General features: G+C 36.7%; 1 protein-coding gene across 13 annotated transcripts in view; it reads left to right on the forward strand.

Annotated features, from left to right (window-relative positions):
• The window catches only part of Asxl3 (additional sex combs like 3, transcriptional regulator), a 186,151-nt gene that overhangs the window by 39,922 nt on the left and 122,926 nt on the right, over positions 1-23,303 (forward strand). For 3 of the 13 annotated variants that reach the window (XM_030250369.1, XM_030250371.1, NM_001167777.1), the window contains exons 3-4: positions 8,646-8,854; positions 9,105-9,107. The exons of 6 other annotated variants lie outside the window; for them this stretch is intronic. Coding sequence is in view for 1 of the 7 variants with exons in the window: in XM_006525741.4 (XP_006525804.1) it covers positions 22,887-22,975 (89 nt within the window). In the remaining 6 variants the exon portion in view is untranslated. Of the gene's footprint in view, positions 1-8,645; positions 8,855-9,104; positions 9,108-15,470; positions 22,976-23,303 lie in introns of those variants that run through there. 4 more of the 13 variants (XM_030250370.1, XM_011246868.2, XM_030250372.1 and 1 more) reach the window with 2 other exon arrangements.

A 23,303-nucleotide genomic window follows, 5' to 3' on the forward strand; every position in this document is an offset into this window, starting at 1 on the left:
TAACTCTGTTTTTGTCTTCATCTCTCATTTCATCACACTCCATTCTTAACTGTCACATGTCAAATGGAGTTTCAGTTTTGCTTCAGTGTTTTGAACTTGATGGTACAATTCAAATGCAAAACACTTGGTATGCTGACATACAGACTTCTTTTTAGCATTGATTTGTTTTTACAGGCAATAAAAAGGAAGAGAATTTTGTGGAGCAATGATTTCTAAAAGCTACAGTAAATTATTCCTAATAAGTCTTAGTCTTTTAGGTAATAAGACTATCATATACTCTCTCCTACATACTTAAGCAAAATCAAATTGATACTTGTTGTCTAGAGTTCTGGCTCAAATTCAGGACATTAGCACATACATGCATGTCTGTATACTTTTGTGTGTGTGTGTGTGTGTGTGTGTGTGTGTGTGTGTTTGTGTATGTGTGTCTACTACATGTAATGAAGTCCAAAGTTCAATTTGTCACTAATCCTCTGCCCCATGGGCTGCTTCGTAGTCTGCAGTTATGTGCGACTCTAGTGCTTAGATGTCAGACTGGAAGGATATCGTAGTGAGAGAACAGAGGAACATCACAGGGTAACAGAGAAAAGAAATTCACAGAGACACAGATCATCATACAAGATGATTCAAGCAAGAGTAGTGTTTACTTTAAATGTGCATAGAATTTGAGGACATTTTAAGACAAAAATTGGTTCTGTTCACACTTTTTAGGCTATTGCTGTGTTCTCGAGCCTGTAACTGTTGTGGTAAACAGATGAACAAAATAATGGTCTATTCTCTGAGAGTCATCCTTTGTAAAGAAACCTCTGTTTTTGCAAGTAACTCTGAAACACAGTGCATGCTATCTCTTAAGTTTTTATGTTTGGGGACTTTTAATTTTCAAACTCTTCATAAATGTATGATATGCCAACATACCAGTAAGCATTATCTAACTTCTGCATTTATCAGATCACTAAGTGAAGGCGCTCCCGTGCTTGTATCCATTGTTTGTTTTAGCATAGGACTGAGATGGCTCTGTTGCATGTAGTTGTTGCAAGAAAATTAATGTTAGTCTTTCAATAATGAAATGAATATTAACATTTATTAGGGTTTTCTGTTATGCCTAATGCTAAGAACATTTTACACAAGTTATTAATCACTTCTTAAAGTAAACTGTGATTGGGTAGATAGACGGCCACTTCCCATTTGTCAATAAAGAACTAGAAGCAGATGAAGAAACTTCAGAACATTCATTCAGTAGCAAGTGATAAACATGGGTTTTTGAGGTCCTAGGTTTTGATTCATAGACACATTCCTTTAACCCCTTAGACACTTGGAGCCTGACTCCAAAGTGTAGTGTTTTGGTTTTGTTTGTTTGTTTGTTTGTTTTGTTTTTAAATCTGGGCTACAGACATAACTCAGTGGATAAAGCGCTGAGCATGCAATAGTTAATCCTAGACGTCATATCTTCAGAAATACATAAGCCAGGCAGGGATGGTAGGCTGCCTGTAACCCTGGAGCTTAGGAGATGGAGCTAGGATTCCCATGGCCCAGCTGACTAGGTAGACTAGGCAAGTAAGCTCCAGGTTCATCAAGACTCCGCCTCAGGGAATAAAGTAGAGAATAATTGAGGAAGACCAGGCAAGCAACCTCTGGGAACATCCATACACACTTTTGCAAATGTACCCACATATGCGCATATCCAAATATACAAATGCTTGTGCATGTGTGCACACAATACCACACATACACATTCAGATGTTGTCAATGATTTGATTTGATTCTATTTTTCACACACACACACACACACACACACACACACACACACGGTTCTATTACACACACACACACATATATGTATGCACACACACATGCAGACATATACATACATACAAACATACCATCTTTGGAGACAGTTTAATGCAAGAAATATGCCTTATACATACTAGATTATATATAACAATGATATTTATCACTAATTTTAATGTCTGGCTTGAAATAAGCATGTTCAGATAACTTCATAAGTTAGTGGCTTCATCATTATTATGGTAGAGGGATGGAGGATGGACAGTTCATGGCCCATATAGATTTGGGGGATGCTCAAGCTGTGGGCGTGTGCTAAATGCCATTCTTGATGGAGGCGAAGGTGGTGACTAACACTGGAGATCTGGGCTACAGAACCAGAGTACACATCTCAGATACAGCTTCTTACTGTTTTAGAAAAATAATGCTACAAAGGTGTAAAATGTGCTAGAACTCTGTGAAACAATCACCTTTGAATTGTTTCTAGTGAATGGGCAAATCATGGGCAAGGCCTGGTTGCTAACAAAATGTATATATAATGTAAAAATGATTTTAGGTGATTGTAGTCTATATTATTGTGTGGGAAAATGAATGAAAAAGGGTGATTCTTATTTGAACCACATGTAAGTGGAAGTATAAAGGGATGAGTTCTTATGTTTTCTTCTCAGGGCTGTGGATAGGAAAAGAAAAGAAGTCCCAAGTGAACAATGAGTATAATCGTAGAAGTGACACCACTGCCTTCTTTAGGACAATTCCTTATTCATCATAATTTCTAGTTTTATAATCTGAGCTAGGACCATTTGGCAATGCTCCTGCGGCCACCCATTTACTTTCTATGGTTATCTAGGATTCATGTCTGTGTTGTTCATTACCATTCCTACATGAAATATAGCCATTTGTGTAATGAATTTTGTTCAGTTTGCTATCCAGTGTGTGCCCATTGAAGGTGACTTGCTAAATACTAGAAATAGAATAACAACATTCACTAAGAGTCACTGAAACAGCTTGTCGCTAATGAGTAGTCAAGAGAGTGGCTCAAATCTGAAGTTGTTCTCTGCTGGAGTTGGCACTGAAGCTCCCTTTGGAATCTCCAACCCCTCCTTCCAAGATGAGTCAGGAACACAGAAGTTCTGTTAGGAGTTACTAAATTCACTATTACTGCTCATTTTGATTTCAATTTTTGGCTTTTCCTTGTGTTTGTTTGATAATAATAATTATTAGTAGTTTTATTCTGTTTTTTTTTTTTTTTGGATGAGTCCACAGCGGCTTCAAGCTTGATCTGTAGCCAAGGCTCACCTTGTATACCTTTTTCTTCTCTATCTCTATTCCAAACGCTGAGGTTAGCAGATGTGTGCCACCACTCCTAGCTTATTGCTCCCAATTGAAGCCCAACTGTAGTATTGGATATGTTAGCTTGATTACTGAGCTTAATATTAATTTATTGTCTTCCTGAATACCATATTACAAAAACCAGTTATGATTTTGCATTTTCAGCATCTCATAAATTACCTTGTATAATAGGGAAGTTATACAGTCCTTTTCAGTATTGTGTGTAACAGAGGAGAGATTTTGAGAAAGTTCTCAGAGACATTTCTGAACAACCTTAAATAATAGTTGCCTAGAATTTAAAACCCACTATTCCCTGTTCACCTACTCAAGTAATGTCTAGCCCTTTTTAGAAACTGTCCCCCTCACCCTGAGGATGTAGGGGAGACTGTTTCTGGATGATGGAGTTGTGTCTCTATATGAGAGAGGAAATTAGGACTGATTTGTACAGAAGGCCATTTACTGAGGTCAGCACTTTTACAGCACGAAAACAACTTGGGAACTTAATGTGAGCACAGCCTTCCCTTTAGTCAGATCATTCAAAGTCCCTCTGCTTCAGGACAAACTAAGCTGTGAGTGGATTTTCAGTTGGAATTATAGTGTTTTGTTTCTTGTCTTGACATATCATATAGCCTTTGGCTCTTGTGTTTACAGACAAGTAAACTTAGCCTTGTAAAAATTATATGCTCTGTCTCTTCTGACAAAACTGGTGAATGTTCATATCTTCTCTCCACCTTAAAGAGACTGATCATTTTGGAGTAGGAGGCCATTCTACAAAAGCTCTCTAGTGGAGATAGGGAAGAACTGTTCAAGGAAGAAAAGACAAATGTCTTGTTTAAGTTCTGGTTGGACAGATGTGCCCTTCTCATGTTTTGCTTCTACTGATTTGTTTCTATGACAAGCCACACTGACCTGCAGCTCATTGGATTGACCTCCAGCAGAGCATGCTTGTGAACTGGATAACAGGAGCTAAGATAAAAGAGATGTAGCATTGGAAATTTATATATGTAACTAAATTCTTGAGTTGGTTTTGTGGGCTCTTCTTTGGCTTCAAGATCTTACCCAAGAGAGATTCAAAACCAATGTGGATGGTCCTATGTTTCCTCCACGAGCTTATTGGAGAGTCAGATGACCCAGCCAGTGTCAGGGAGTCTACAGAATGGAAAGAACATTTTTTTCTGACCATCCTTAGCCCATTTTTTCAAGAGTGTAAGATAAGATACACAATGCCCTATGGGGATAAGATACATGAGGCGAGGGACAGAACATGGACTTGCAGAGTGATGGAATCCAAAGTGTTCTACTGCACACATATTTTTCTTTTTCTCAGATCTTCCCAACAAATGTGTTTGTGATTTTTATGTATTCATGTTTTAAAATATAGTGCTGTTATTTTGTTTTACATATATCTCTTCCTTACTGGCATATAAACAAGCTGAAGACCAATTACATATTAGATAAATTGCCTATATTAGATATGATTATACTAAAATATTGTGTGTTTATAATATGACATGAAGAGCATAAAAGGTGGATGGGAGTTTGTCACCTACTAACAACTGAAGAAAAATCTTTTATCAGGTTTCCCCAGTAAAAATAATCATTTCAGTCATCTTATGAGTAGATTTTTAATCATCAATGTGACAATGGGGCATAGGTGTGTGTGTGTGTGTCTGTGTGTGTGTCTGTATGTAATTTGATTAAATATGGTTAAATTCAGTTTCATTTGAGGCTATCAAATCTCACTTATAACTAATTTGTCATATACTGTTTAGTTCCTCATTATAGAATAGTTATATATAGTCAATATAAATTGAAATTTGAAAATGAATTTTGAAGCATATTCTAAAGATGCATCTCTGAGTTTGTGAAGACATCTATATTTAGTTGTTACTTTCAGATGGTTTTTCTTGAGTTTTGAGAATCGAGACCAAACAAATGACTCCTGACTGCTTTAAACTATAACTATGCAAATGCATAGGCTTTTTATGCTACTGTGGGCAACTAGAACAAATGGGTTAGTCACATTTAAATTCATTTCTCAGGTCAATATCTACAGAGGGAATGCAAGGAGCAATGAGATGGTTAGCTCTGCTCTTTCTGAATACAATGTAGCTGGGTTCTTGCATCGTGTCTCTTTTCCATCTCTTTTAAGATCAATAGTCTGAGAGGACCTACAGCTGAAAATGGGAAATATCTCAAGAAGCATGTTCTGGAAGCATATGTCCATTTCCCTCTGCCCCCTTAGCCTGATGTACATTTGTATTGATCAAAAGGGAAGCTGGGGGATATATTTTCATGCACCCAGGAGGGAGATAGGTGTGTTTCCAGATAAAAATGATGGAGAGGAGAGGAGGGACCCTAAAGTAGGAATAGCGCCAGCCGTGCTTACAGCTTACTTTTCATTCAAATTTACTTTTCAGGTTTGATTTCTATTAGACGTGTATCAACATTTAACATTTAAAAAGCCACCATTACACATGACATGCACTTCCACCCCTTTTAGGTCTATCTGACTCTTCTTGGCTTGTGAGAGTCCTTTCTATCTCCACCTTCAAGGCCCTATTCAAATGTGATGTTTTTTGTCACTAGCCTCCATTTATCATTTTATCTTTGCTGTTTCATGCTAATGTGATGTGAGTGTTCCTCTGCTGTGGTGTCTAATAAGCTCTTAAATTTCCCATGTTGTAATAGGACTGCCATTTCACTCATGCAGGAATTTATGTCTCATTGATTTTTCTTTCTCCCGTGGTTCCCTTCATATAATAGGCTGATGAAATTTTCTGATTGACTGAATGGAAATGTGAATTCTAGCTCTATTTCTGCTTCAAACATAATGTGTTATCCTAGATAAGTCACTCAGTATTTTTCTCTTGTCTTTTCAGTAAAATAGGTTAAATTCAACTTTATTTGCATCATAAGGCTGCTACAAAGATAAAGTAATTTGGAAAACCTTGGAAAATGTGCCGCCAAGTTTAAGATATTTAGTACAGAAAATTTCACTGTTGGCTGCTTTGTTTCTAACTTGGAAACAGTTAATCATGATGGAATGGGGTCCAACTTGTATTCTGAAATAGTATGCAGTAGCATTTTGGCAGCAAATGCCTCAATTTTCAAAAAGAAAATATAATAGTTTATACATCCTATTTTACATAAAATTTTGTTAGCATTTAAAAAGGGGATGCTATTTAGTTTGTATTCTTAATTAAGATTCCACAACAACATTTGAAACAATTGTTTCTTCATGGAACAGAAGCCAAGTGCTTTGAATTCTAGGAGAAGGGATTTCCCTGATGAGCAACTTAATGACAAGGACATCTTGCTTTGAACCAGATTTTTAGAGTCATCCAAGTTTTGTTAGAGATTTGAACATAAAGCTTTAAACACAGAAAATGAAATTTAGGAGTATAGATTTCAAGAGTGAACAAGAACAGTATCTTAAGAAGTCTACCTCTGTATGTGTAAGGAATCATTACTTAGTAAATCTATCCAGTTACTTGTGTTCTGTCATTTTGTCTCACATGCTAATATTTACTGAATGTTCACAGTGTGTTAAGTGTTTTCCTTGATACTGAAGTAGATTGATTGCCCAGGAAACTGCACATAGCATAGAATATGTTTTAGTTATGTGCAATGCCTTTTAAAGTTCTTGTTAGTTGTATAGATCTAATGCTTTGGCTGGCTGTTGTGGCCATTAACGGCATAATTCCTGTTTGCCATTTAAGGTCCAGGTTGTCACCTCCTCTGGGACATCTTTTCCATAGGACCTTGGCAGAAATTAGTATCCTTCTTTTTTGTCCAATGAGAAGTCTTTAAAGTGTTGTTGTTATAGCTGTTGTTATTTTATTTGCATGTCTTTCTAAACCCAGCTGATATATGAATTTTTAGAAAGCTGTTGACACACACTTTCATAATTGCAATTCTCCTTGCTATTCCCAGATCATGGGGTCATTATAGCAGACACTTATTTGGTGAAATATCTCTTACTCATAGGCACCTGATATAGGTGCCTATGAGATGTTCAGAACCCTGGGTTGTGCAGCCAGAAATCAGTGATAGATCACACATAAGATATGCCATGTGAGTGACATATTGCTAAGTTCCCACTTTCTTGTAAATTTGACCTATGCCACTAATAGATTATCCCTTTATTTTTATATGTCTATGAATTTAAAATAATATTTTCTGAATTTTTTACATCTAGAGGAGTCAGTAATTCTTCACATGAATCTTAGTGAAAGATATACCACTTCGTATGAGATGTCATGATGTTTCTGAAGAACATGTAGACAAATATAATGAGTATTATGTTTGGGTAGAAATCTCAGGCCCAGATAATGTCTAAAAGATATCTGGATATTCAACATATACAGGATACTGAGCTATGAGTGAATGCATATATGAGGTGGGCAGCAGAGGCAGTATAGCAGATGGTCATTTTTAAGCTCTTTCATCTTAATGTAAACTGAATATTACTCAAATGACTGAGATGAGCCTGGCCAGTAGAGGAAGTAAAATGGAGACAGAGAGTCAGGATTCTATTAGCTTTAAATGGAATTGTTTATAACAGACAGTTTGTGTATCACAATTTATTTTATGTTTTTAAAAAAAATGCAGGGTAAACACATAGACACCGAAGCTGAGGTGATCCAAATCATTTAAGTTTATTTTGAACATATCCTAGGAACATAGAGCTTGAAAAATTCTTATGGTGGGATTGAAAATTATAGGTAGTAGTTAATATTGCATGATTTTAGGCTAAGGGACATGGTAGAAAAGAGACAGTCTTCTGTCTTTCAACAAAGGACCCAAGAAAATATGACTAGATGGCTCTGGCTAATCCTTGAGAATTCATGTAATGTCTTTCATATTGTTTCAGAGAAATTTATTCAGTAAGGAGAAAAATAGATTTTGTTTTAGTTTTAGTTTTAGTTCCTTTTAATTTTTAAGATGTAATAGCTCTTGGGGTAGCCCTCAGTCATTTATGCCTCTGAATCTCTTGCTCAGTCAAAGATTCTGAGCTCTGTGCCCATGATAAGTCTAAAGCTCTTCAAAGTGGACAGTCTAGGCGTGCCGTTGAATGAGAGGTTGCTAGGATTATGACACAGCTGTTCACAAGGTGAGATTCAGTGCAAGTTAAGAGATGCTTAGTAAAAAAAATGGGACCTCAAGAATTAATCTGCCATGGCTATTTCCTGGGAAAGCTAAGACTTCTGAAAACTATATAAGCATAGTTTGATCCTGTTTAACAAATTTAGAAGAGCAGGCTTGGAAACCTACATTGTGTTTTCTCTCTTCCCTTCAGGACAAAGTATGTTCCATTTGGGATCACCTCAAGAACCTTACCAGGCAGCACCAGGTCTTCCTGGGCTTATTGCTTCCCTTCTACTGGAAAGAACTTTTCCTTGAATGTTCATATCTCCACTCTGAAAAGGCGATACATAGAGATGGGTTCAGTGGCTATAAAGAAATATGACAAAGTAGAAGAGTGGTTTGTGGGAGTTTTACTATATATACACATATATAATATTTTCCAGTCTGGTTTCAGACCCCGGCATGGCTTGGAGACAGCGTTGGTGTGTATGAAGGCTCTTCCTGGAATGAAGGATTTGGGACACCTTTCCATGATGATTGTATTAGAGCCTCAGCTGCTTTCGTGGTGGTCATGAGGTGATGCTGAACCGAATGCTTGAACTAGCAGGAGTGGCTGGGATTGCAGTGGAGTGGTTCCGTTCATTCCTTCCGGGTAGGTACCAGGTAGCATTGTGGGTGAAATGGACATTAAGGGACTTCCTGTATGGAACCCCACAGCAGTCACTCACTTCCCCTGTTTATATATAGTGGACATGAGAGAGTCACAGGGTGCCCAAAGGCCAGGCAGTGAGAGCTGAGTGATTGGGTCAAAAGGTGATGAGAGAGATTCCTTAACATAAGTCACTCATATCTGTCATTTCTGCTTCTCCAGTGTGACAATGCAGACTAGCATGGAAAGTCAGAAAGTGGGATGTGTTGGGAAGTGAAAATATGAAAAGCTATAGAATACTTTTTAATATTTCTGCTCCAATTATATCTTTGTCAACTATGTGTGGCCCTATGTTATATACAAATTTATCTAATCATGAAAATCATACTGTAATATTAGGTACAAATATTTATTTTTCTCTCTGGAATATCTCCACATCTTCTTCTCTGTAAATAGTGACTATATCGCCATGGTCTTCTTTGTATAAGTTGTAGTCTGCTCATTTCCCATTTGTTTAGGACTCTTTGTAGGATAGTAGCCTGAATACATTAATACTTACCATTGAGGCTAAGGGTACATGTATTGTTTTTGTCTTCACTAAAAGCATATCATTATTCTGGCTGCTATATTAAGAACCAAATTGGGTTGTACCTTTAAGGTATATTGTAGCATACATCCTGCCTTTAATATGTCTTGTGTTGCTCAAACACTGTAAGTTTTTACAAAGAATGTTCTAGAATTTCTTCAACATCAGATATGTTCCTCAGAAACTCAGTGCTTCTTTTTGGTTGTTATTTATGCACATAATATTATTTTAGTTATTTTCATTTAGAGTATGACATGTGTGTTGAGTGTTGAACATCCGGGAAGTCCAGGTAGAGACATGAAAGGAAACACAGATGTGTGTGTCTGTAAATATCATTAGAGCCACTGGTTGAATGTCATCCTGGCAAAAGGGCAGGAAACTCACATTTGTGCAGTGACTGATCAGTGTTGGGAGGAGGGCCAAGTGCTTTCTATTTTTTAGTTCATTAAATCTTCAGAGAAGCGTGGAGGAGGAGGGTGCTGGTTCTTCATTTTATAGATGAGGAAGTTGAAGCTAAGCAAAGTCAGGTATGTGACCCAGCTTCTCACAATTTCACTAGGAAGAGATGGTATGTGAGCCTTGGCTTGTTTTTCCCATCACAATAGGCTACAATCTAATGTTGGATTTCAAGTCCAGATCCCCAGAGAGGGGGGAAAAGAGAAAAACATGCCTATTAGGAGGCAAGAACAAACTAAGGAGGAAATGGGAGACACAGGAATGTACGAGCTTACTGTTTATTTTGAAAACTTCCAGAGCTTGCTTAAAACTCCCTTTTGACAAGCCCTGACAAAAGGAACCATTTTAGGTTCAGCAAATGTTTCCCCTTTGAGAGGAACAGGTTTAGAATTTGGATTTATGGCTTTGCTCTGACACTTGTTCACTCTGTGTCCATTGAAAATGAAGTAATGATGCCGTATGTTGTATCCTAGGAAACTAATAATCAATGTGTAATGTCATTATTTAAGCAAATGCAGTGCTTGAAGGCAAACACCAGGTGTTTACAGTTTATAATACAAGTTTTTTAAAACATATATTTGCACATTTTTTCCATGTAGAGCTATGTGGAACAAAGTATAGAGATTTTGGATATTCTGCTTGCAGTTATTATGATGGTTCTTTCCATTCCCATGAAGTTTGGGGCTCTCCAGGTAGTTTCTGTTTTGATATGCTGGAGCTCTCACCATCAAAATGGATTTACCAACCTCATCACCTGATAAACCCAGACCTGATACCCTGCCCCCCCATACTTATTTATAAGCTGTCATTTGGCGTTAGAAAGGTACACAGAGGGTATTTCAGTTGTTGTAGTTAGCCACTCACAATATGCTGATGCTGCATGTACTACTGGCACCTGAGGGTACAATTGATTCACCCAAAAGTTCTTTAAACTGAGACTTGCTCAGTATCTACAGTATCTTGGCAACCTAGGAAGTGGCGTTTAGAGATGGACACAGCACCTTGAGATATCCTGACTTAACTGTAGTGAAATATTGATTTCGTGGAAGTGGGTGGCAAGTGCATAAAGGAACAATTTCCTGAAAGCTTAAGTAACTGGCAGCGTGAAGCCCCTGAGAGATTAATTCACGTTCAGTGAGTACAGTGGATCTCACTGTACTCAGTGTCTGACAAATAGCCAAAAGCCATGACATCCCAAGTCCAAGTGTTTAGGAAGATTACAAGATCAAGGCAGATAAGAACATTTCTCCTACATTTATATAAGGAGGTAGTAGTCTAGAACATTCACAGCTATTAAATCAGTTGCCAATGGTCACTGAAGTGGAAGTGCAGGTCTGCAGTGTTTTTTCTTGCATTCTCACCTCAGCTTGTCATTCTCTTGCTTTCTACACATTCTCTCCCTCATCCTGGCTGGAGTGAGTTAGCCTCTTGGGAAATTCTTTGTGAACCTGGTTGGAATGGTATTGCTGTCAAATTCAATATTTAAAAGTTTGTGTGTGTGTGTGTATGTATATGTATACACACACACACACACACACACATACACACACACACACACACACACACACAGTTATACCCACACAATTACCAAGTACACACATACTCATACATAGGTATGCGTGCACACCTGCACATGTATACACACACACATACACAATTTCACATACACACACATGTATACACACACATACACAATTATACATACACACACACATAGTATTTGTACTGATCTTCTCCATACTCCTCTTTGTCTTACTGGGTACCCATTCTCCACCTCTGAGTTAAGATTATTCCTTTTGGTTTGTGCCATGCCTCTTAGGCAACTTCTGTCTCTTCTGTATCCCTTTTCCACGATGATAGACTTAAGCAAGAATCATGTGAACTATACCTCATTTAGATCTGAACTTAATTGCTGTGTTTCTGTGTTACATACTAAGATTGAGGAAGGGAAGGACACTTGAATTCACATGTTTTTGTATTCATACTTCCTTTTCAGAAGGTAATTTTCATAAGAAACCTTACCCTGAAATTAGCACTTTTGTAAAATAGTTTATTATACAATTCTATTCAAATATTCAGATGTATTTTATACCAGCATAATGCTATGACACTTAAATTTTATCAAGAATTTTGTTAAGGTATGTTTATTAAATACATCTAATAAAAATTAGGTCAGTAAACAAAGTATCTTGAAAATAATTGGTCATAAAAAGAAAAAAGCTAACTTAAATCATCGCTATAAACGCCAGTCTTAAACAGCAATGGCTGTTCTAATTATTTTTAGCTGTTTCCTTTATCAAACATTTAAAGGTAAAAATTTTCTCATAGCCAGCAAAATTCTGAGCTGAGTTCTCCTGACATTCTGCTGATGAAGGAATTTTAGATGAGGACAGCCAGAGAGAGAATGCTAGGAGGGAACAGATGGGAAGAAATGGACAGGGGAGCGCCTCTCTTCCTTTCCGAGCTTGAGAGCCATGACAAATAATACATTCTTATTGAACTATTGTACTAGTGTGCTTGATGCTGGCAAAGATACAAATATGGTAGAAAATTGAGATACCAGGAAGCCATACTATTGGTGAAGAATTATAAGATATGTCTTTGATAGGGGAATGACTTTTAATGACTGAAGTATAAACAGAAGGACAAACATCCCCAGGCTTCTCATGTATTAGTGTATAAAGAATTGCAACAAATGGCAATTTAGTCATTAGGAAGACCTATTGATGATATTCTACATGTGTTGGAAGAAATTATTAAGATAAGAAAGAACACAATGACCATGGAACTTCATGGCCCAGACACATCATACACAAAGGTGTTCTAATGTATAAAACACAGGAGTAAACAGGTATGTGGATCACCATTTGGTATTACTACTGATTAATAAAAATGAGATAAAGCCATCTTTGGCTATTTTTTGTTTGTTTATGTGTTTAATTAGTTAATCCATTAATTAATCTAATTAGTTATTCTATCCATATTTATCTGCAAATGATCATTCATTTGTTATTGGTAAAGGTGGGACAAAACAATCCTTTTTAAAACTTCTTGGTACTTTTCACAGAAGAATCTTTACATAATTTATATCCTTATGAGTTAATTATTTCATATCTACAAAAATTAAGAACATCAGATTAGTTATAACAAAAAATGAAAATTGAGCGATTCCAATCATCACTTATTTCAATGGTGTATACATTTAGATGTTCACAGGTGTCATAAGTGGAATAATTAACTGTATGCAAAGGTCATTTAGGAAGATCAGAGAGAACACTAATTCTTGGAACTCACTGGTATTTTGTTGTTGCCATGGTATAGTATATATAGAACCCTTAAGTTCGCATTTAAAATTTCCCCTAAAATTCTAATGTATAGAGAGGTTGAAGACTACTGAATGAGAAACAAGCAGATAGGATATTTAACCAATCAATATTTTAACATTTAATTTATGTTGCTTTACAGAAAGACTGTGTTTTAAAAGTGAAATATTCTTGTGCAGTACTTAGGTAAAGTATAACTTTAAAATGGGAGAAAACAAAATAGACTAGAAGAAAGTTTGCGAAATGCAAAGTTTAAAATATTTGAGGTATTGTTTTCTGGAGTGGTTTTTCTCTTTTATCCATTGGCAAATGCTTAGCTACATGCTTGTATTATTTTGAAACCAAAATTATATTAATATCTTACTGGCAAGATCTTCTCTGTTACTTCCTATGCATAGGTCATTTGTACTGGCAAATTGAGATTTATTCCAGCTTCTAAAATGACTGTGTATTTTATTAGGTATATTTAATAATATTTAATGAAATCTTTTTATCATTTTCCAGTTTCTTTGATGTCAGTAAAATTTTAAATTTGTTTTGTGAATTTTGGAATATAATTAATGCAAGTGAATAATTTTTCTTCTTTTTCCTCTATCTGAGATGCCCTCAGATGTCCCCATCTTAAATGCCTTCTGTATGTCGATATCCAAGTGTTAATCTATAATTCCAGCATCAACTCTGATGTGTATATATAAATTTTGTTTGCCTATTCTTAAAGTCCAGAAGTAAATTCCCATTGCTTCAAAACTTCCTCTCTGTGTTGTCCACTTTAATTAATAATACTGCAGTTTTCCTACAGTACTGGAAACAATCCTAAATCTCACCCCTAACATTTATCTTGTCGGTGCCTTTTGCTGAAGATACAACCCAGGGCCTCATTCTTGCTAGGTATGTACTCTAGCATGGAGCAAAATGCCCTCTCTATTCGAGGTCTTTGAGTTGTCCTCCACATCTCTGCCCTAATACATCTCTACCATGGTTGTGGTGGTGAAATTCTTTGCCATCTCTACTGCATTCCAATAGTATGGGTTCCTCATTTATCTATCTTCTTCTAGGTTTATCTAAGTTGAAATCTGTCCTCATGCTGAAATCCTCTCAGTTATACTGCCATCTTCTGCAATAGAGGAGGCTGTTTTCCATGATTTTAAAAAGATTATATCATCTTAGTTGGGCATGGCGGATCATAACTTTTATCCCAGCACTTGGAAGGCAGAGGCAGACAGATCTCTGAGTTCAAGACACCCTGGTTTACAAAGTAAGTTTCAAGACAGACAGGGATATACAGAAAAAAAAAGTCTTTGAAAAAAAATAAAACAAAATAAAAAAGTTATACCATATCTTCATGAGCCCCTGGTTGGCTAAGTTTCCAGTACTAAATCAAAGTGCTTCAGGGGTATTCTGTCCTATCTATTTGTTTCTCCCTTATGTTTTTCCATCTCTCTGGAGCAACCTCTCATTCCCACCCTTTATTAGGTTAGCATAGCCTTAAAGATTGATATTAGCCATCATGACTAGGTACTTTTGTTCGAAGGTAGCTTCCCAAATTTTTAATGAACACTTCAAATAAAAAACTCAACCTTTGAAATTTGTTTCTGAAAGATAGCCATACAATAATCATCAGTATCTGCAAGTCTCTTTTCACTATGTGAATGGTTAAGATGACAATGCAAACTAAGTATTCTATATTACTTTACTGTTTAAGTGTTGTATGGTAAATGCTTAAAATGTTACACACTCTGTCTACATAATAAGATATTTTAAAACCATCTAAGATTCTATTACTTATTAAATCCCCAAAATAAGACATTTCTATTGGAAAATCCCATTCACAACAAAAAGACAAGCCTGTTATAAGGCAATAACTAGAAGAGATGCCTATTCCATAGTCCTGGCTGACTGTATGGATGTCAATAAAAAGACGTTGTGCTCACTCCTCCTGGAACAATGTGTGGAATTTATTTTGGGGGGTTGGAAGTATTGAGAGGACTTTTAATTGTTTATAACGGACTACCTATATACTTCCCACAGCAATAAATACTTATTTTCTTGTATAAAGTAATCATTAAAATATCAAAGGAGAATATATAATATAATTTTAGGAAAATTTTTGAATAATTAGCAATAAAAATCAGACATTTTCTATTTTGAAAAAAATTGAAAATAAGTAGATGTTTCTATACTAAAAACAACAACAACAACAACAAAAAACAAAAAACCTGACTTGTAATTCACACGTTGACATGTTTTCATGCTTGCTTCTGATCTGATTCATTACAGAAATTCCAATAGAAACAGCTGACTTCTCTTTGAGTTTCTTTTCTCCTCAGAGGCAACTGATAACAAAGATTTGCTAAGTAGTAGTATACTGTAGACTCCATATTTTACTGTGATTACCTATATAAGTATTTATCTACATTCATAGTTATATGTACTAAACATTTAGATTATTTATAATTTTTGTCCTGCAGCTACTCTCAGTAATAATAAGATTTTTTTCTAGAGCTTCTACAAAAATATAGGATTGTTGATCTATAGAACATGTAGATTCTTTTCACTGGATATTGCCAAACGTTTTTCCAAATTAGGTTATACCAGCTTATATTCTCAGAAGAATGTTTCACAATCTCCATGTCTGGATAGCCTCAACCAATTTTTGGAATCTCTAAGCTTCCAAATTTGTTCTTCTCTGTAAATTGTGAAATGTTAGCTTATCAACAGTTCCTGAATGTGCAAGGAGCATAGAGAATTGTTAATAGAGTCAGACTGCCAGCAGCAGCAATGTAGTGTCAGACTGGCCAGAAGCTGACACTGTCAGATCAGCTTAAGCTGTAAAGCCTATAGTGGGCAGGAAGATCATGATAGACAGGAGCAGCCATTAGTGCTTTTGCTAACAAAGAACACTGACATGAGAGAAACATACAGTCAAGTAGCCAGTTGGAATACACTTTGAAAAGCTAGCAGTATAACAGTTACAGGTTGATTTAAAACGTTAGCTATACATATATGAGGAGATCCTTAAAGCACTGGTTGAGCTAGTGAGATGTCTCAGTGGGTAACGACACTTCCAACCAATCCTGATGCCCTGAGTTCAGTTCCCAGGACTACCATGGTGGAAAGAGAAAACCCACTCTTAACAATCATCCTCTGACTTCCACACTTGTTTAATGGCACACGTTCACACACTCACACACGTTCACACACATACACCTATGCAGAAGAGGTTAAAAGTAAACGCAGTAAACTAATGTAAAAGACCCCACACCTGTGTTCTTGTATGTGACAGATAAGGAAGTCATAGATTGGGTGAAGTTATCTTGTCTAAGGCTGTCTGTCATTCAGGTAAAGATGTAAGCATGCCAATTTTGCTTATTTAACTTAGTCATTCCATGGTTCATCTTCAATGTTTGATGTAGGGGATTTGGGGAACTTCATTTTCTACCCTTCTCTAATTCCAGGATTGGTTTCATTTTGCTCTGGCTAGTTTTATTCTCAGCAGGCTCTGAGGAGGCTAAGCATATACCAGTTATTTCTGGTTTATTTTTTCTGTTTTCACTGCTAATATTCCAACTGGAAGTTACTTATGTTGTCTCTATATTTATATATTAATGTTGCAAAAAGTATGCAAAAACTCCCAGTCACTCTGAGCACAGAGATGGTTTCATCCAGCTGTCCTTCCTGGTGAGGAAACCAAGACTGTTTTCATTGATTGCTATGCTGGAATCACATTAATAAGAAGTAGGCCAACCTTCTACATAGCAAGCAGACTAGGGTAGATACGTTATGTTTGCATGCATAGCAGTACTCTCTTTTAGGCTCCATATGAGATTTTCACACTGGTTGGAAGTGATGAGGCTGGGAAGGAAAGCTGTGTAAACAGCTTTGGAAGACAAAGCAGGAGAAAGAGCTTTGAGACTGTCCCAAAGGAAGGGGGATCTCCTTGGAGCACAAAATTATCACTATGTTTGTGGTGGTTTGACTCTCCTTTAGAATTTGTATTTTGAATGCAAAAACTAAGCATTGTTGGTGAGAGTGAGGATTCCCAACAAATGGCTTCCTATGGACCAAAGCATATTGGGAGCCATAGAAGCACAGTAAACTCCTGAGCATAGTTGAGCAGTTGGAGAGGTGGAACAGATGAACCCGAGATAGGTGTGAAGTGCATCATATGAGACTCAATCGTATTTTGTACTCAATTGGTATTTCCTCTAGTAGGGAAGGGGAAGTCATCAATTAGCAAAATCAGTCCCTGATTGCTATGGCTGCAGGAGGAGAAAAATTGCATTGACATTGAGAGACAATGGAATGTTCCTCTTGTGAGTGAGGAACAGAGTGATTAGAAGGTGAGAAAGTAAAGAATGTGAATTTAAGATGAGCTTTAGTAAGGCTTCCTACAGGGGAAAGGAATTAAATATCCCCACACCTTAGTTAGGGGTGGTGAGAAGGGACCATCAAGAATCAGGAGAAGGGGGTTTCCTTGCCCAGTGTATCTTCTGTAAAGGTAAGTCTGAAAACATGCCATGCTCTGTTTTGAATAGGTAAGCTTTTCAGTGCTACCTAAAGTTCTTGGTCATATCTATCTTGATTTTTAAAATCTGTACAGGGAGAAATCATCACATTGCATCATTGCATTTTTTGTGATAAAATAGATGTTGTAGGGAGTGGAAACACTGCTCATTGGCTAGAGTGTAGAGGTGGCTGAAAGGTTAGGGTTGGAGAGATGGCTCAATGGTTAGGGATAGAGAGATGGCTCAGTGATAAATAGCAGTTGTTGCCCTTGCAGAGGATCCAAGTATGGTTCCCAGCACATACATGGCGATTTACAACTATCCCAAACTTTAGAACTACTGGACCTGACATTGTCCTCTGGTCTCCACAGGTACTAGGTACACATGTAGTGCATATGCATGGTTTTTATTTAATTGGATATTTTATTTATTTACATTTCAAATGTTATCCTCTTTCCTGGTTTCCCCTCCACAAACCCCCTATCCCAGGCCCCTCCTCCTGCTTCTATGGGGGCGCTCCCACCCACCCACCCAGTCCCATATCACCACACTGGCATTCTCCTATACTGGGGCATCAAGCCTTCATAGGGCCAAGGGTCTCTCCTTCTATTGATGCCAGACAATGCCATCCTCTCCTACACATATGCAGTCATTGGTCCCTCCTTGTGAATCCTTTGGTTTGTGTTTTAGTCTCTGGGAGCTCTAGGGGCTCTGGTTGGTTGATATTGTTGGCCTTCTTAGGGGGTTGCAAACCCCCTCAGCTCTTTCAGTCCTTTCCATAACTTCTCCATTGGAGTCATACACATAAATTTTTAAAAAATGCATCTTTAAAAATAGATGTTTTACATGCTTTTAAAAAATAGTATCATTTTGGCAATACAACTAAATGTTCCTGTTAGTAAATATTCCTAAGTACTTTTCCTAGTGATTTCAATCATGTAAATTTAGATATACATAGAATAGTTCGTGTTTTGTCATCCCAAAATAGGACACATCCCTCAGGGTTGTGTTTTGAGTATTCTTTTATTATATGGGTAGAAACATTGGTAAAATGTATTTTTTTTTTGTAATTTTGATGTGTATGGTTGATTTATTTGATTAATTTCAAAGAAATAACATAAAAAGTCATGTTCTCTATTACCATTTTTCAGTATTTTTGGAGCACGGCTTAGTATACCATAGATGGACATGGGGTTGTTGCTGTGTTAGCCATTTGTCACCGTCTGAAAGGATGAGAACTATGAGTGGAGCATAGTATGTTTACTATGACACCAATCTATCACGCTGGCTTTAATGTCTGCCCACTGGTATATGGATTCAATATTTTATTTTTCAAAGACCCGGTTTTATAAATCTGTCTTTGGGAACATGGCATTTGTCCTGTCATGACTGGAGAACGGTACAAAGTGTCCATGGGCTGATTGAAGGTACATTTGGATTAAGGGCAGTCATCGCTTTGGAATACACTAAAGGCAGTATTTAAATTCCAAATGATTTTCCTCCTCTTTGAAACATGCCTTAAGGCTGCCTCTCTTGAGTCTCCTGTCCTTTCATATGTACTCAGAAAATTCATCTCAGCTCAGCATACATTTCTATTATGTGCAAAGCACTGTCAGAGTGTAAATTTATTTGAGGATTAGCTTGACTTATATAGGGTTTGTGTAAATGTTTGTTCAGTGAATAGAATTTTTTTTCTTTAATGATCTAGTTCTACAGAGGCATCTCAATTATGGGTCTGGATTCTCCACTCTGTTTTCCCAAAGCCTTTTCTTCCTTAATTTTCATGACTAGCATTACCTAAGGAAGACAAGCAGCCATTACCTCCTACAGGCCAGCTCATTATAACATCTGAAATCAACCCTTAGGAAATGGTTGTCATATGCAGTGTTAAGTGAAGACAGGCTCAGCTAACTTAACATCCACAGTATTTGGCTTTTGTTTGTGTCTTTCCTTTCTCCTTTTCGTATTTTAGGGAAGGGGTAATTCTGTTGTTTGAACACCAGATGGTTCAGAGAGCATGGGCCTGGGAATGAAGTCAGAATTTTGCTCTAGTACTTGGCTGTTATGTGATGTCTTTCTTAGTTTCCAGGCCTCAGGTCACAGCTGTAAAGCTGAGAATTGTGTTGACACTCTATTGTGACTGTAAGAAATATGGAGAATAATTGTAAAGGCCTAGACATACTATAGATGCTATGACTATATGATAGTTATAATAATAGATATACATTTCTATCTTCTCATTTATTTTCTATATTATGTAGAATAAGATATTCACCAAGTTCCCCGTGTGTGTGTGTGTGTGTGTGTGTGTGTGTGTGTGTGTGTGTGTGTTTACCTTAATTTTTACTATGAGGGTAAAAAAAAAAATAGAAGTTAAATAAAAACTTACCCAGCCAAGTTTCTACATGAGCTCTGAATGTCAATTTCTTCGCAGTTGATATTATTTAAACATTAAGCAGTTGCTCACTTTTAGTAGTAACGGTAGGCTATATAGTAAATAGCTTAGATAGCCCTTGGATACTTACAGTTTACCCACATAGTCCTCAAATCTATCTATGCTTTAGCTCAATCTCAGAGTAGTCCTTATGATATAGTAACTTTTGCCAATTCCATTTTGTATTTGAAGCACCTAGATCAAAATAGTCTGATTAAATATGATACATTTAGCAAATAGTCCAACTTCAGTTGTACCTCAACTGACTATCTCTGGAGTCTTATGTGTTATGTTTGACTATTTTTTATAGCAGTCCAGGTGGCATGGCAGTGTGTAGCAGTTGTATGAGAGTTGTATGAGTATCAATTTGCCCTTGTGGAATATACCTCACAAAATGTAATTGGTAGGAACAACCTTGCCTTATGTTAGGCAGAGTCTTTGAAATTTATGTAATAGATTGTATCCTCTTTTATATTTAGAATGAATTTAGAAAATTTCTTGCTGTCAATATAGATACTAAGTTAAAATCGTAAGGAAACTCTTGTCCTGCCACAGAAGGGTTTGCTTTCCATGGTGACATGTTAGCACAGTAGTTGTCTCTATGGATTTCTGCACTCCATCAGCCAGTGACTTGTAGGCTTTATAAAGTGGAGAAAATTCTAGCTTTCAGTACTAAGAATAACAAATACTCGAAGAAGATATCTTTCCATATATGCCAAAAGGCAATCAGAGCTGGGTGTTAAAATTTTAAATATGAAGTGTCTTCCTAAAATGTATGCATTAAGTTGGAACATAATTAAATCACACTATTTGATAGTTGTCCCTTGCCCCAGTGGCTCGACTTGATAAAGGAGCATTAAGACCGTATTTGTAACTTGTCTTTAGAGATGAATGAATGAATACGGAAATTCATGGAAGAGCTGGAAATGTAACTCAGTGGTGGAACCCTCGCCTAAAATGCGCAGAGCTCTGGGCTTGATGTCTTACCCTGAAAAATTATGATGTAGATATGTTCCCATATAAATTTACAACATGTCTTCCTTTGAGCCATCTCACTTTGGTTCCTATTTATTTTATACTTTTTTAAATTCCAGTCTTGTTATTCCCCACCTCTCAGACTCCACTGAGCTCCCTGGAGACTTTCTTCCACAAATCATGTATATTCTGTTCTCAAAATCCAAATGTCAGGGTTATTGCAGTCCTCTAAAATGCACGATCTGTGGTGGGGTTATTCATCTGTCATTGCCTAGATATTTTACATGCATACATTAGTCACATAATGTATTCACAGGTATCTAGTTTTGAAAGTATTTCAGTTTTTACTGACAGTAATATTTCACAGCTGCAAGTTAGTGTGTTATTGATTTTCTAGGGTATTTTCAATCATCTATGTTACTAATGTATCACCAACATTCCCTGTGTTAGTCAGTGTGCCTACAAGGCAACTCAGTCACTGGCAGTATGACCAATTCTTCTCCATCGGCAGGCCTATGTCTAGTAAGCATACAAATAGCCAAAATAACCAAAGATGTGTTATTCATTCTTTAATATTTCAAGAATATGATTTGTAAAATGTAACATAGAGTTAACTGTATACTTTCTGAGCATAAACAGTTCGGTTTTTACCAAGTAAGCCAAAAGAACCCCTATCTACATTTAAACTCCAACATGTATCAACAGATATCGCATCATTTATTCTTAAAAATGTTCTTTATAAGATGATATTTTCTCAAGCCTTACAGTGGAAATATTTATAAGAAGTTATTATTCATTCATTTCCGAAAGCAGAGTGAGCATATGACTATTTATATTAATGGCACTTAGCATACTTTCTTTCTATTAAGAGTGCCACATAACTGCTTATTGAAGTTCTTGAGTTTTTAGACTTACATTGCATAGCATTGATTTTTCATAGTCATATATTTGAAAATTGAAATTTAAAAACATCTATCAGAAGCAGACTCTATCATTTTATCAAAAAACACATTAATATAATAAAATAGTTTAAGATTTGTGTGATTTAAATGTTCTTTTGAAATAGTATTTTTATGCGTGAAGGAGTGGACACCTCTGATTGAGATAGTCTTTGTCAGAGCTGTTAATATTCTCTCACTCACACTTCTCAGCCTCCTTCCTGGTTTTTAACATTACTTCAATAGGCAAGCTGCCCATTCTTAGCACTCGGAATTCACTGTTAGTAAATTTTATGTGTTCCATCAGCAATTCGATGATAGAAAGAAAACGGTTTTTCTGTATTTCACATAGCACTGGAGCTCTGCAAAGTGTCTCTGGGGGGTTCTTTGATGTCTAGACAGTTTAAATTATGCCTGCTCCCTCCCTCCAAATTCCACCTCTGCTCTGCTTCAGGGCTTGTGGGGAATGAAACAAACCAGAAGGGTTCCACAAGCCTTTAGTCCAGGGGGAGAAGCTAGCAAGGCGAGTAGGTCTACTCTGGCAGGTGCATAGGAAACAGCCCAGTTACAGGCCTGTAAGGCAGGGGCAGGGAGCAAACACCCTGCTTATTTATCTCTTCTTATATTTTCCATATGGAAATAGATGCACATTGTCAGGAAAATGGAAACATATTAGAAATAGCAGCAAAGGAGTCACATTCACCCTATAGCCTAATGTTTCTATTTTTCTTCCCAACCTCCCCCAGGCAGCCAAAGACTTAGTCGCACTCTCAAACATTGTCTTACTGACTGGCATGGTGAAATAAATCATTCTTCATATGATAAAACTAATTTTATTTTCTTTTTTGTCCTTTGTTTCCCTCTCACAAATGGATCTTGCCGTTCCTCCAACCTGTCCTGTTAGAAAGTAAGTAGCTCCTGCTATTTCTGAGCTCTTTGGTTAAAATGTTGATGCGTTATGATTGATTCCACCCACAATATAGGTTCTATTTTGGAGTTCATGTGTTCAGTTATGATGGCCAAGATTAATGCTTGTCTCAACTGTACAGAAACATCTGGAGATGCAGATGTGTTTTAACATCCTTCATCGCCATAGTTTTGTGTGTGTGTGATACTCTACGTTTTATGAATATAAAATAATAAAATTGTACAAATAAGGCTTTCATTTATTTCTTTTGTACAATAGTTAAGTGAGATGACACACATGTTTTTCAAGAAAAGAAGGCTAAGTTATC

This window comes from Mus musculus, chromosome 18, assembly GCF_000001635.26.
Source record: "Mus musculus strain C57BL/6J chromosome 18, GRCm38.p6 C57BL/6J".
In the NCBI taxonomy this organism is placed as follows: domain Eukaryota; kingdom Metazoa; phylum Chordata; class Mammalia; order Rodentia; family Muridae; genus Mus; species Mus musculus.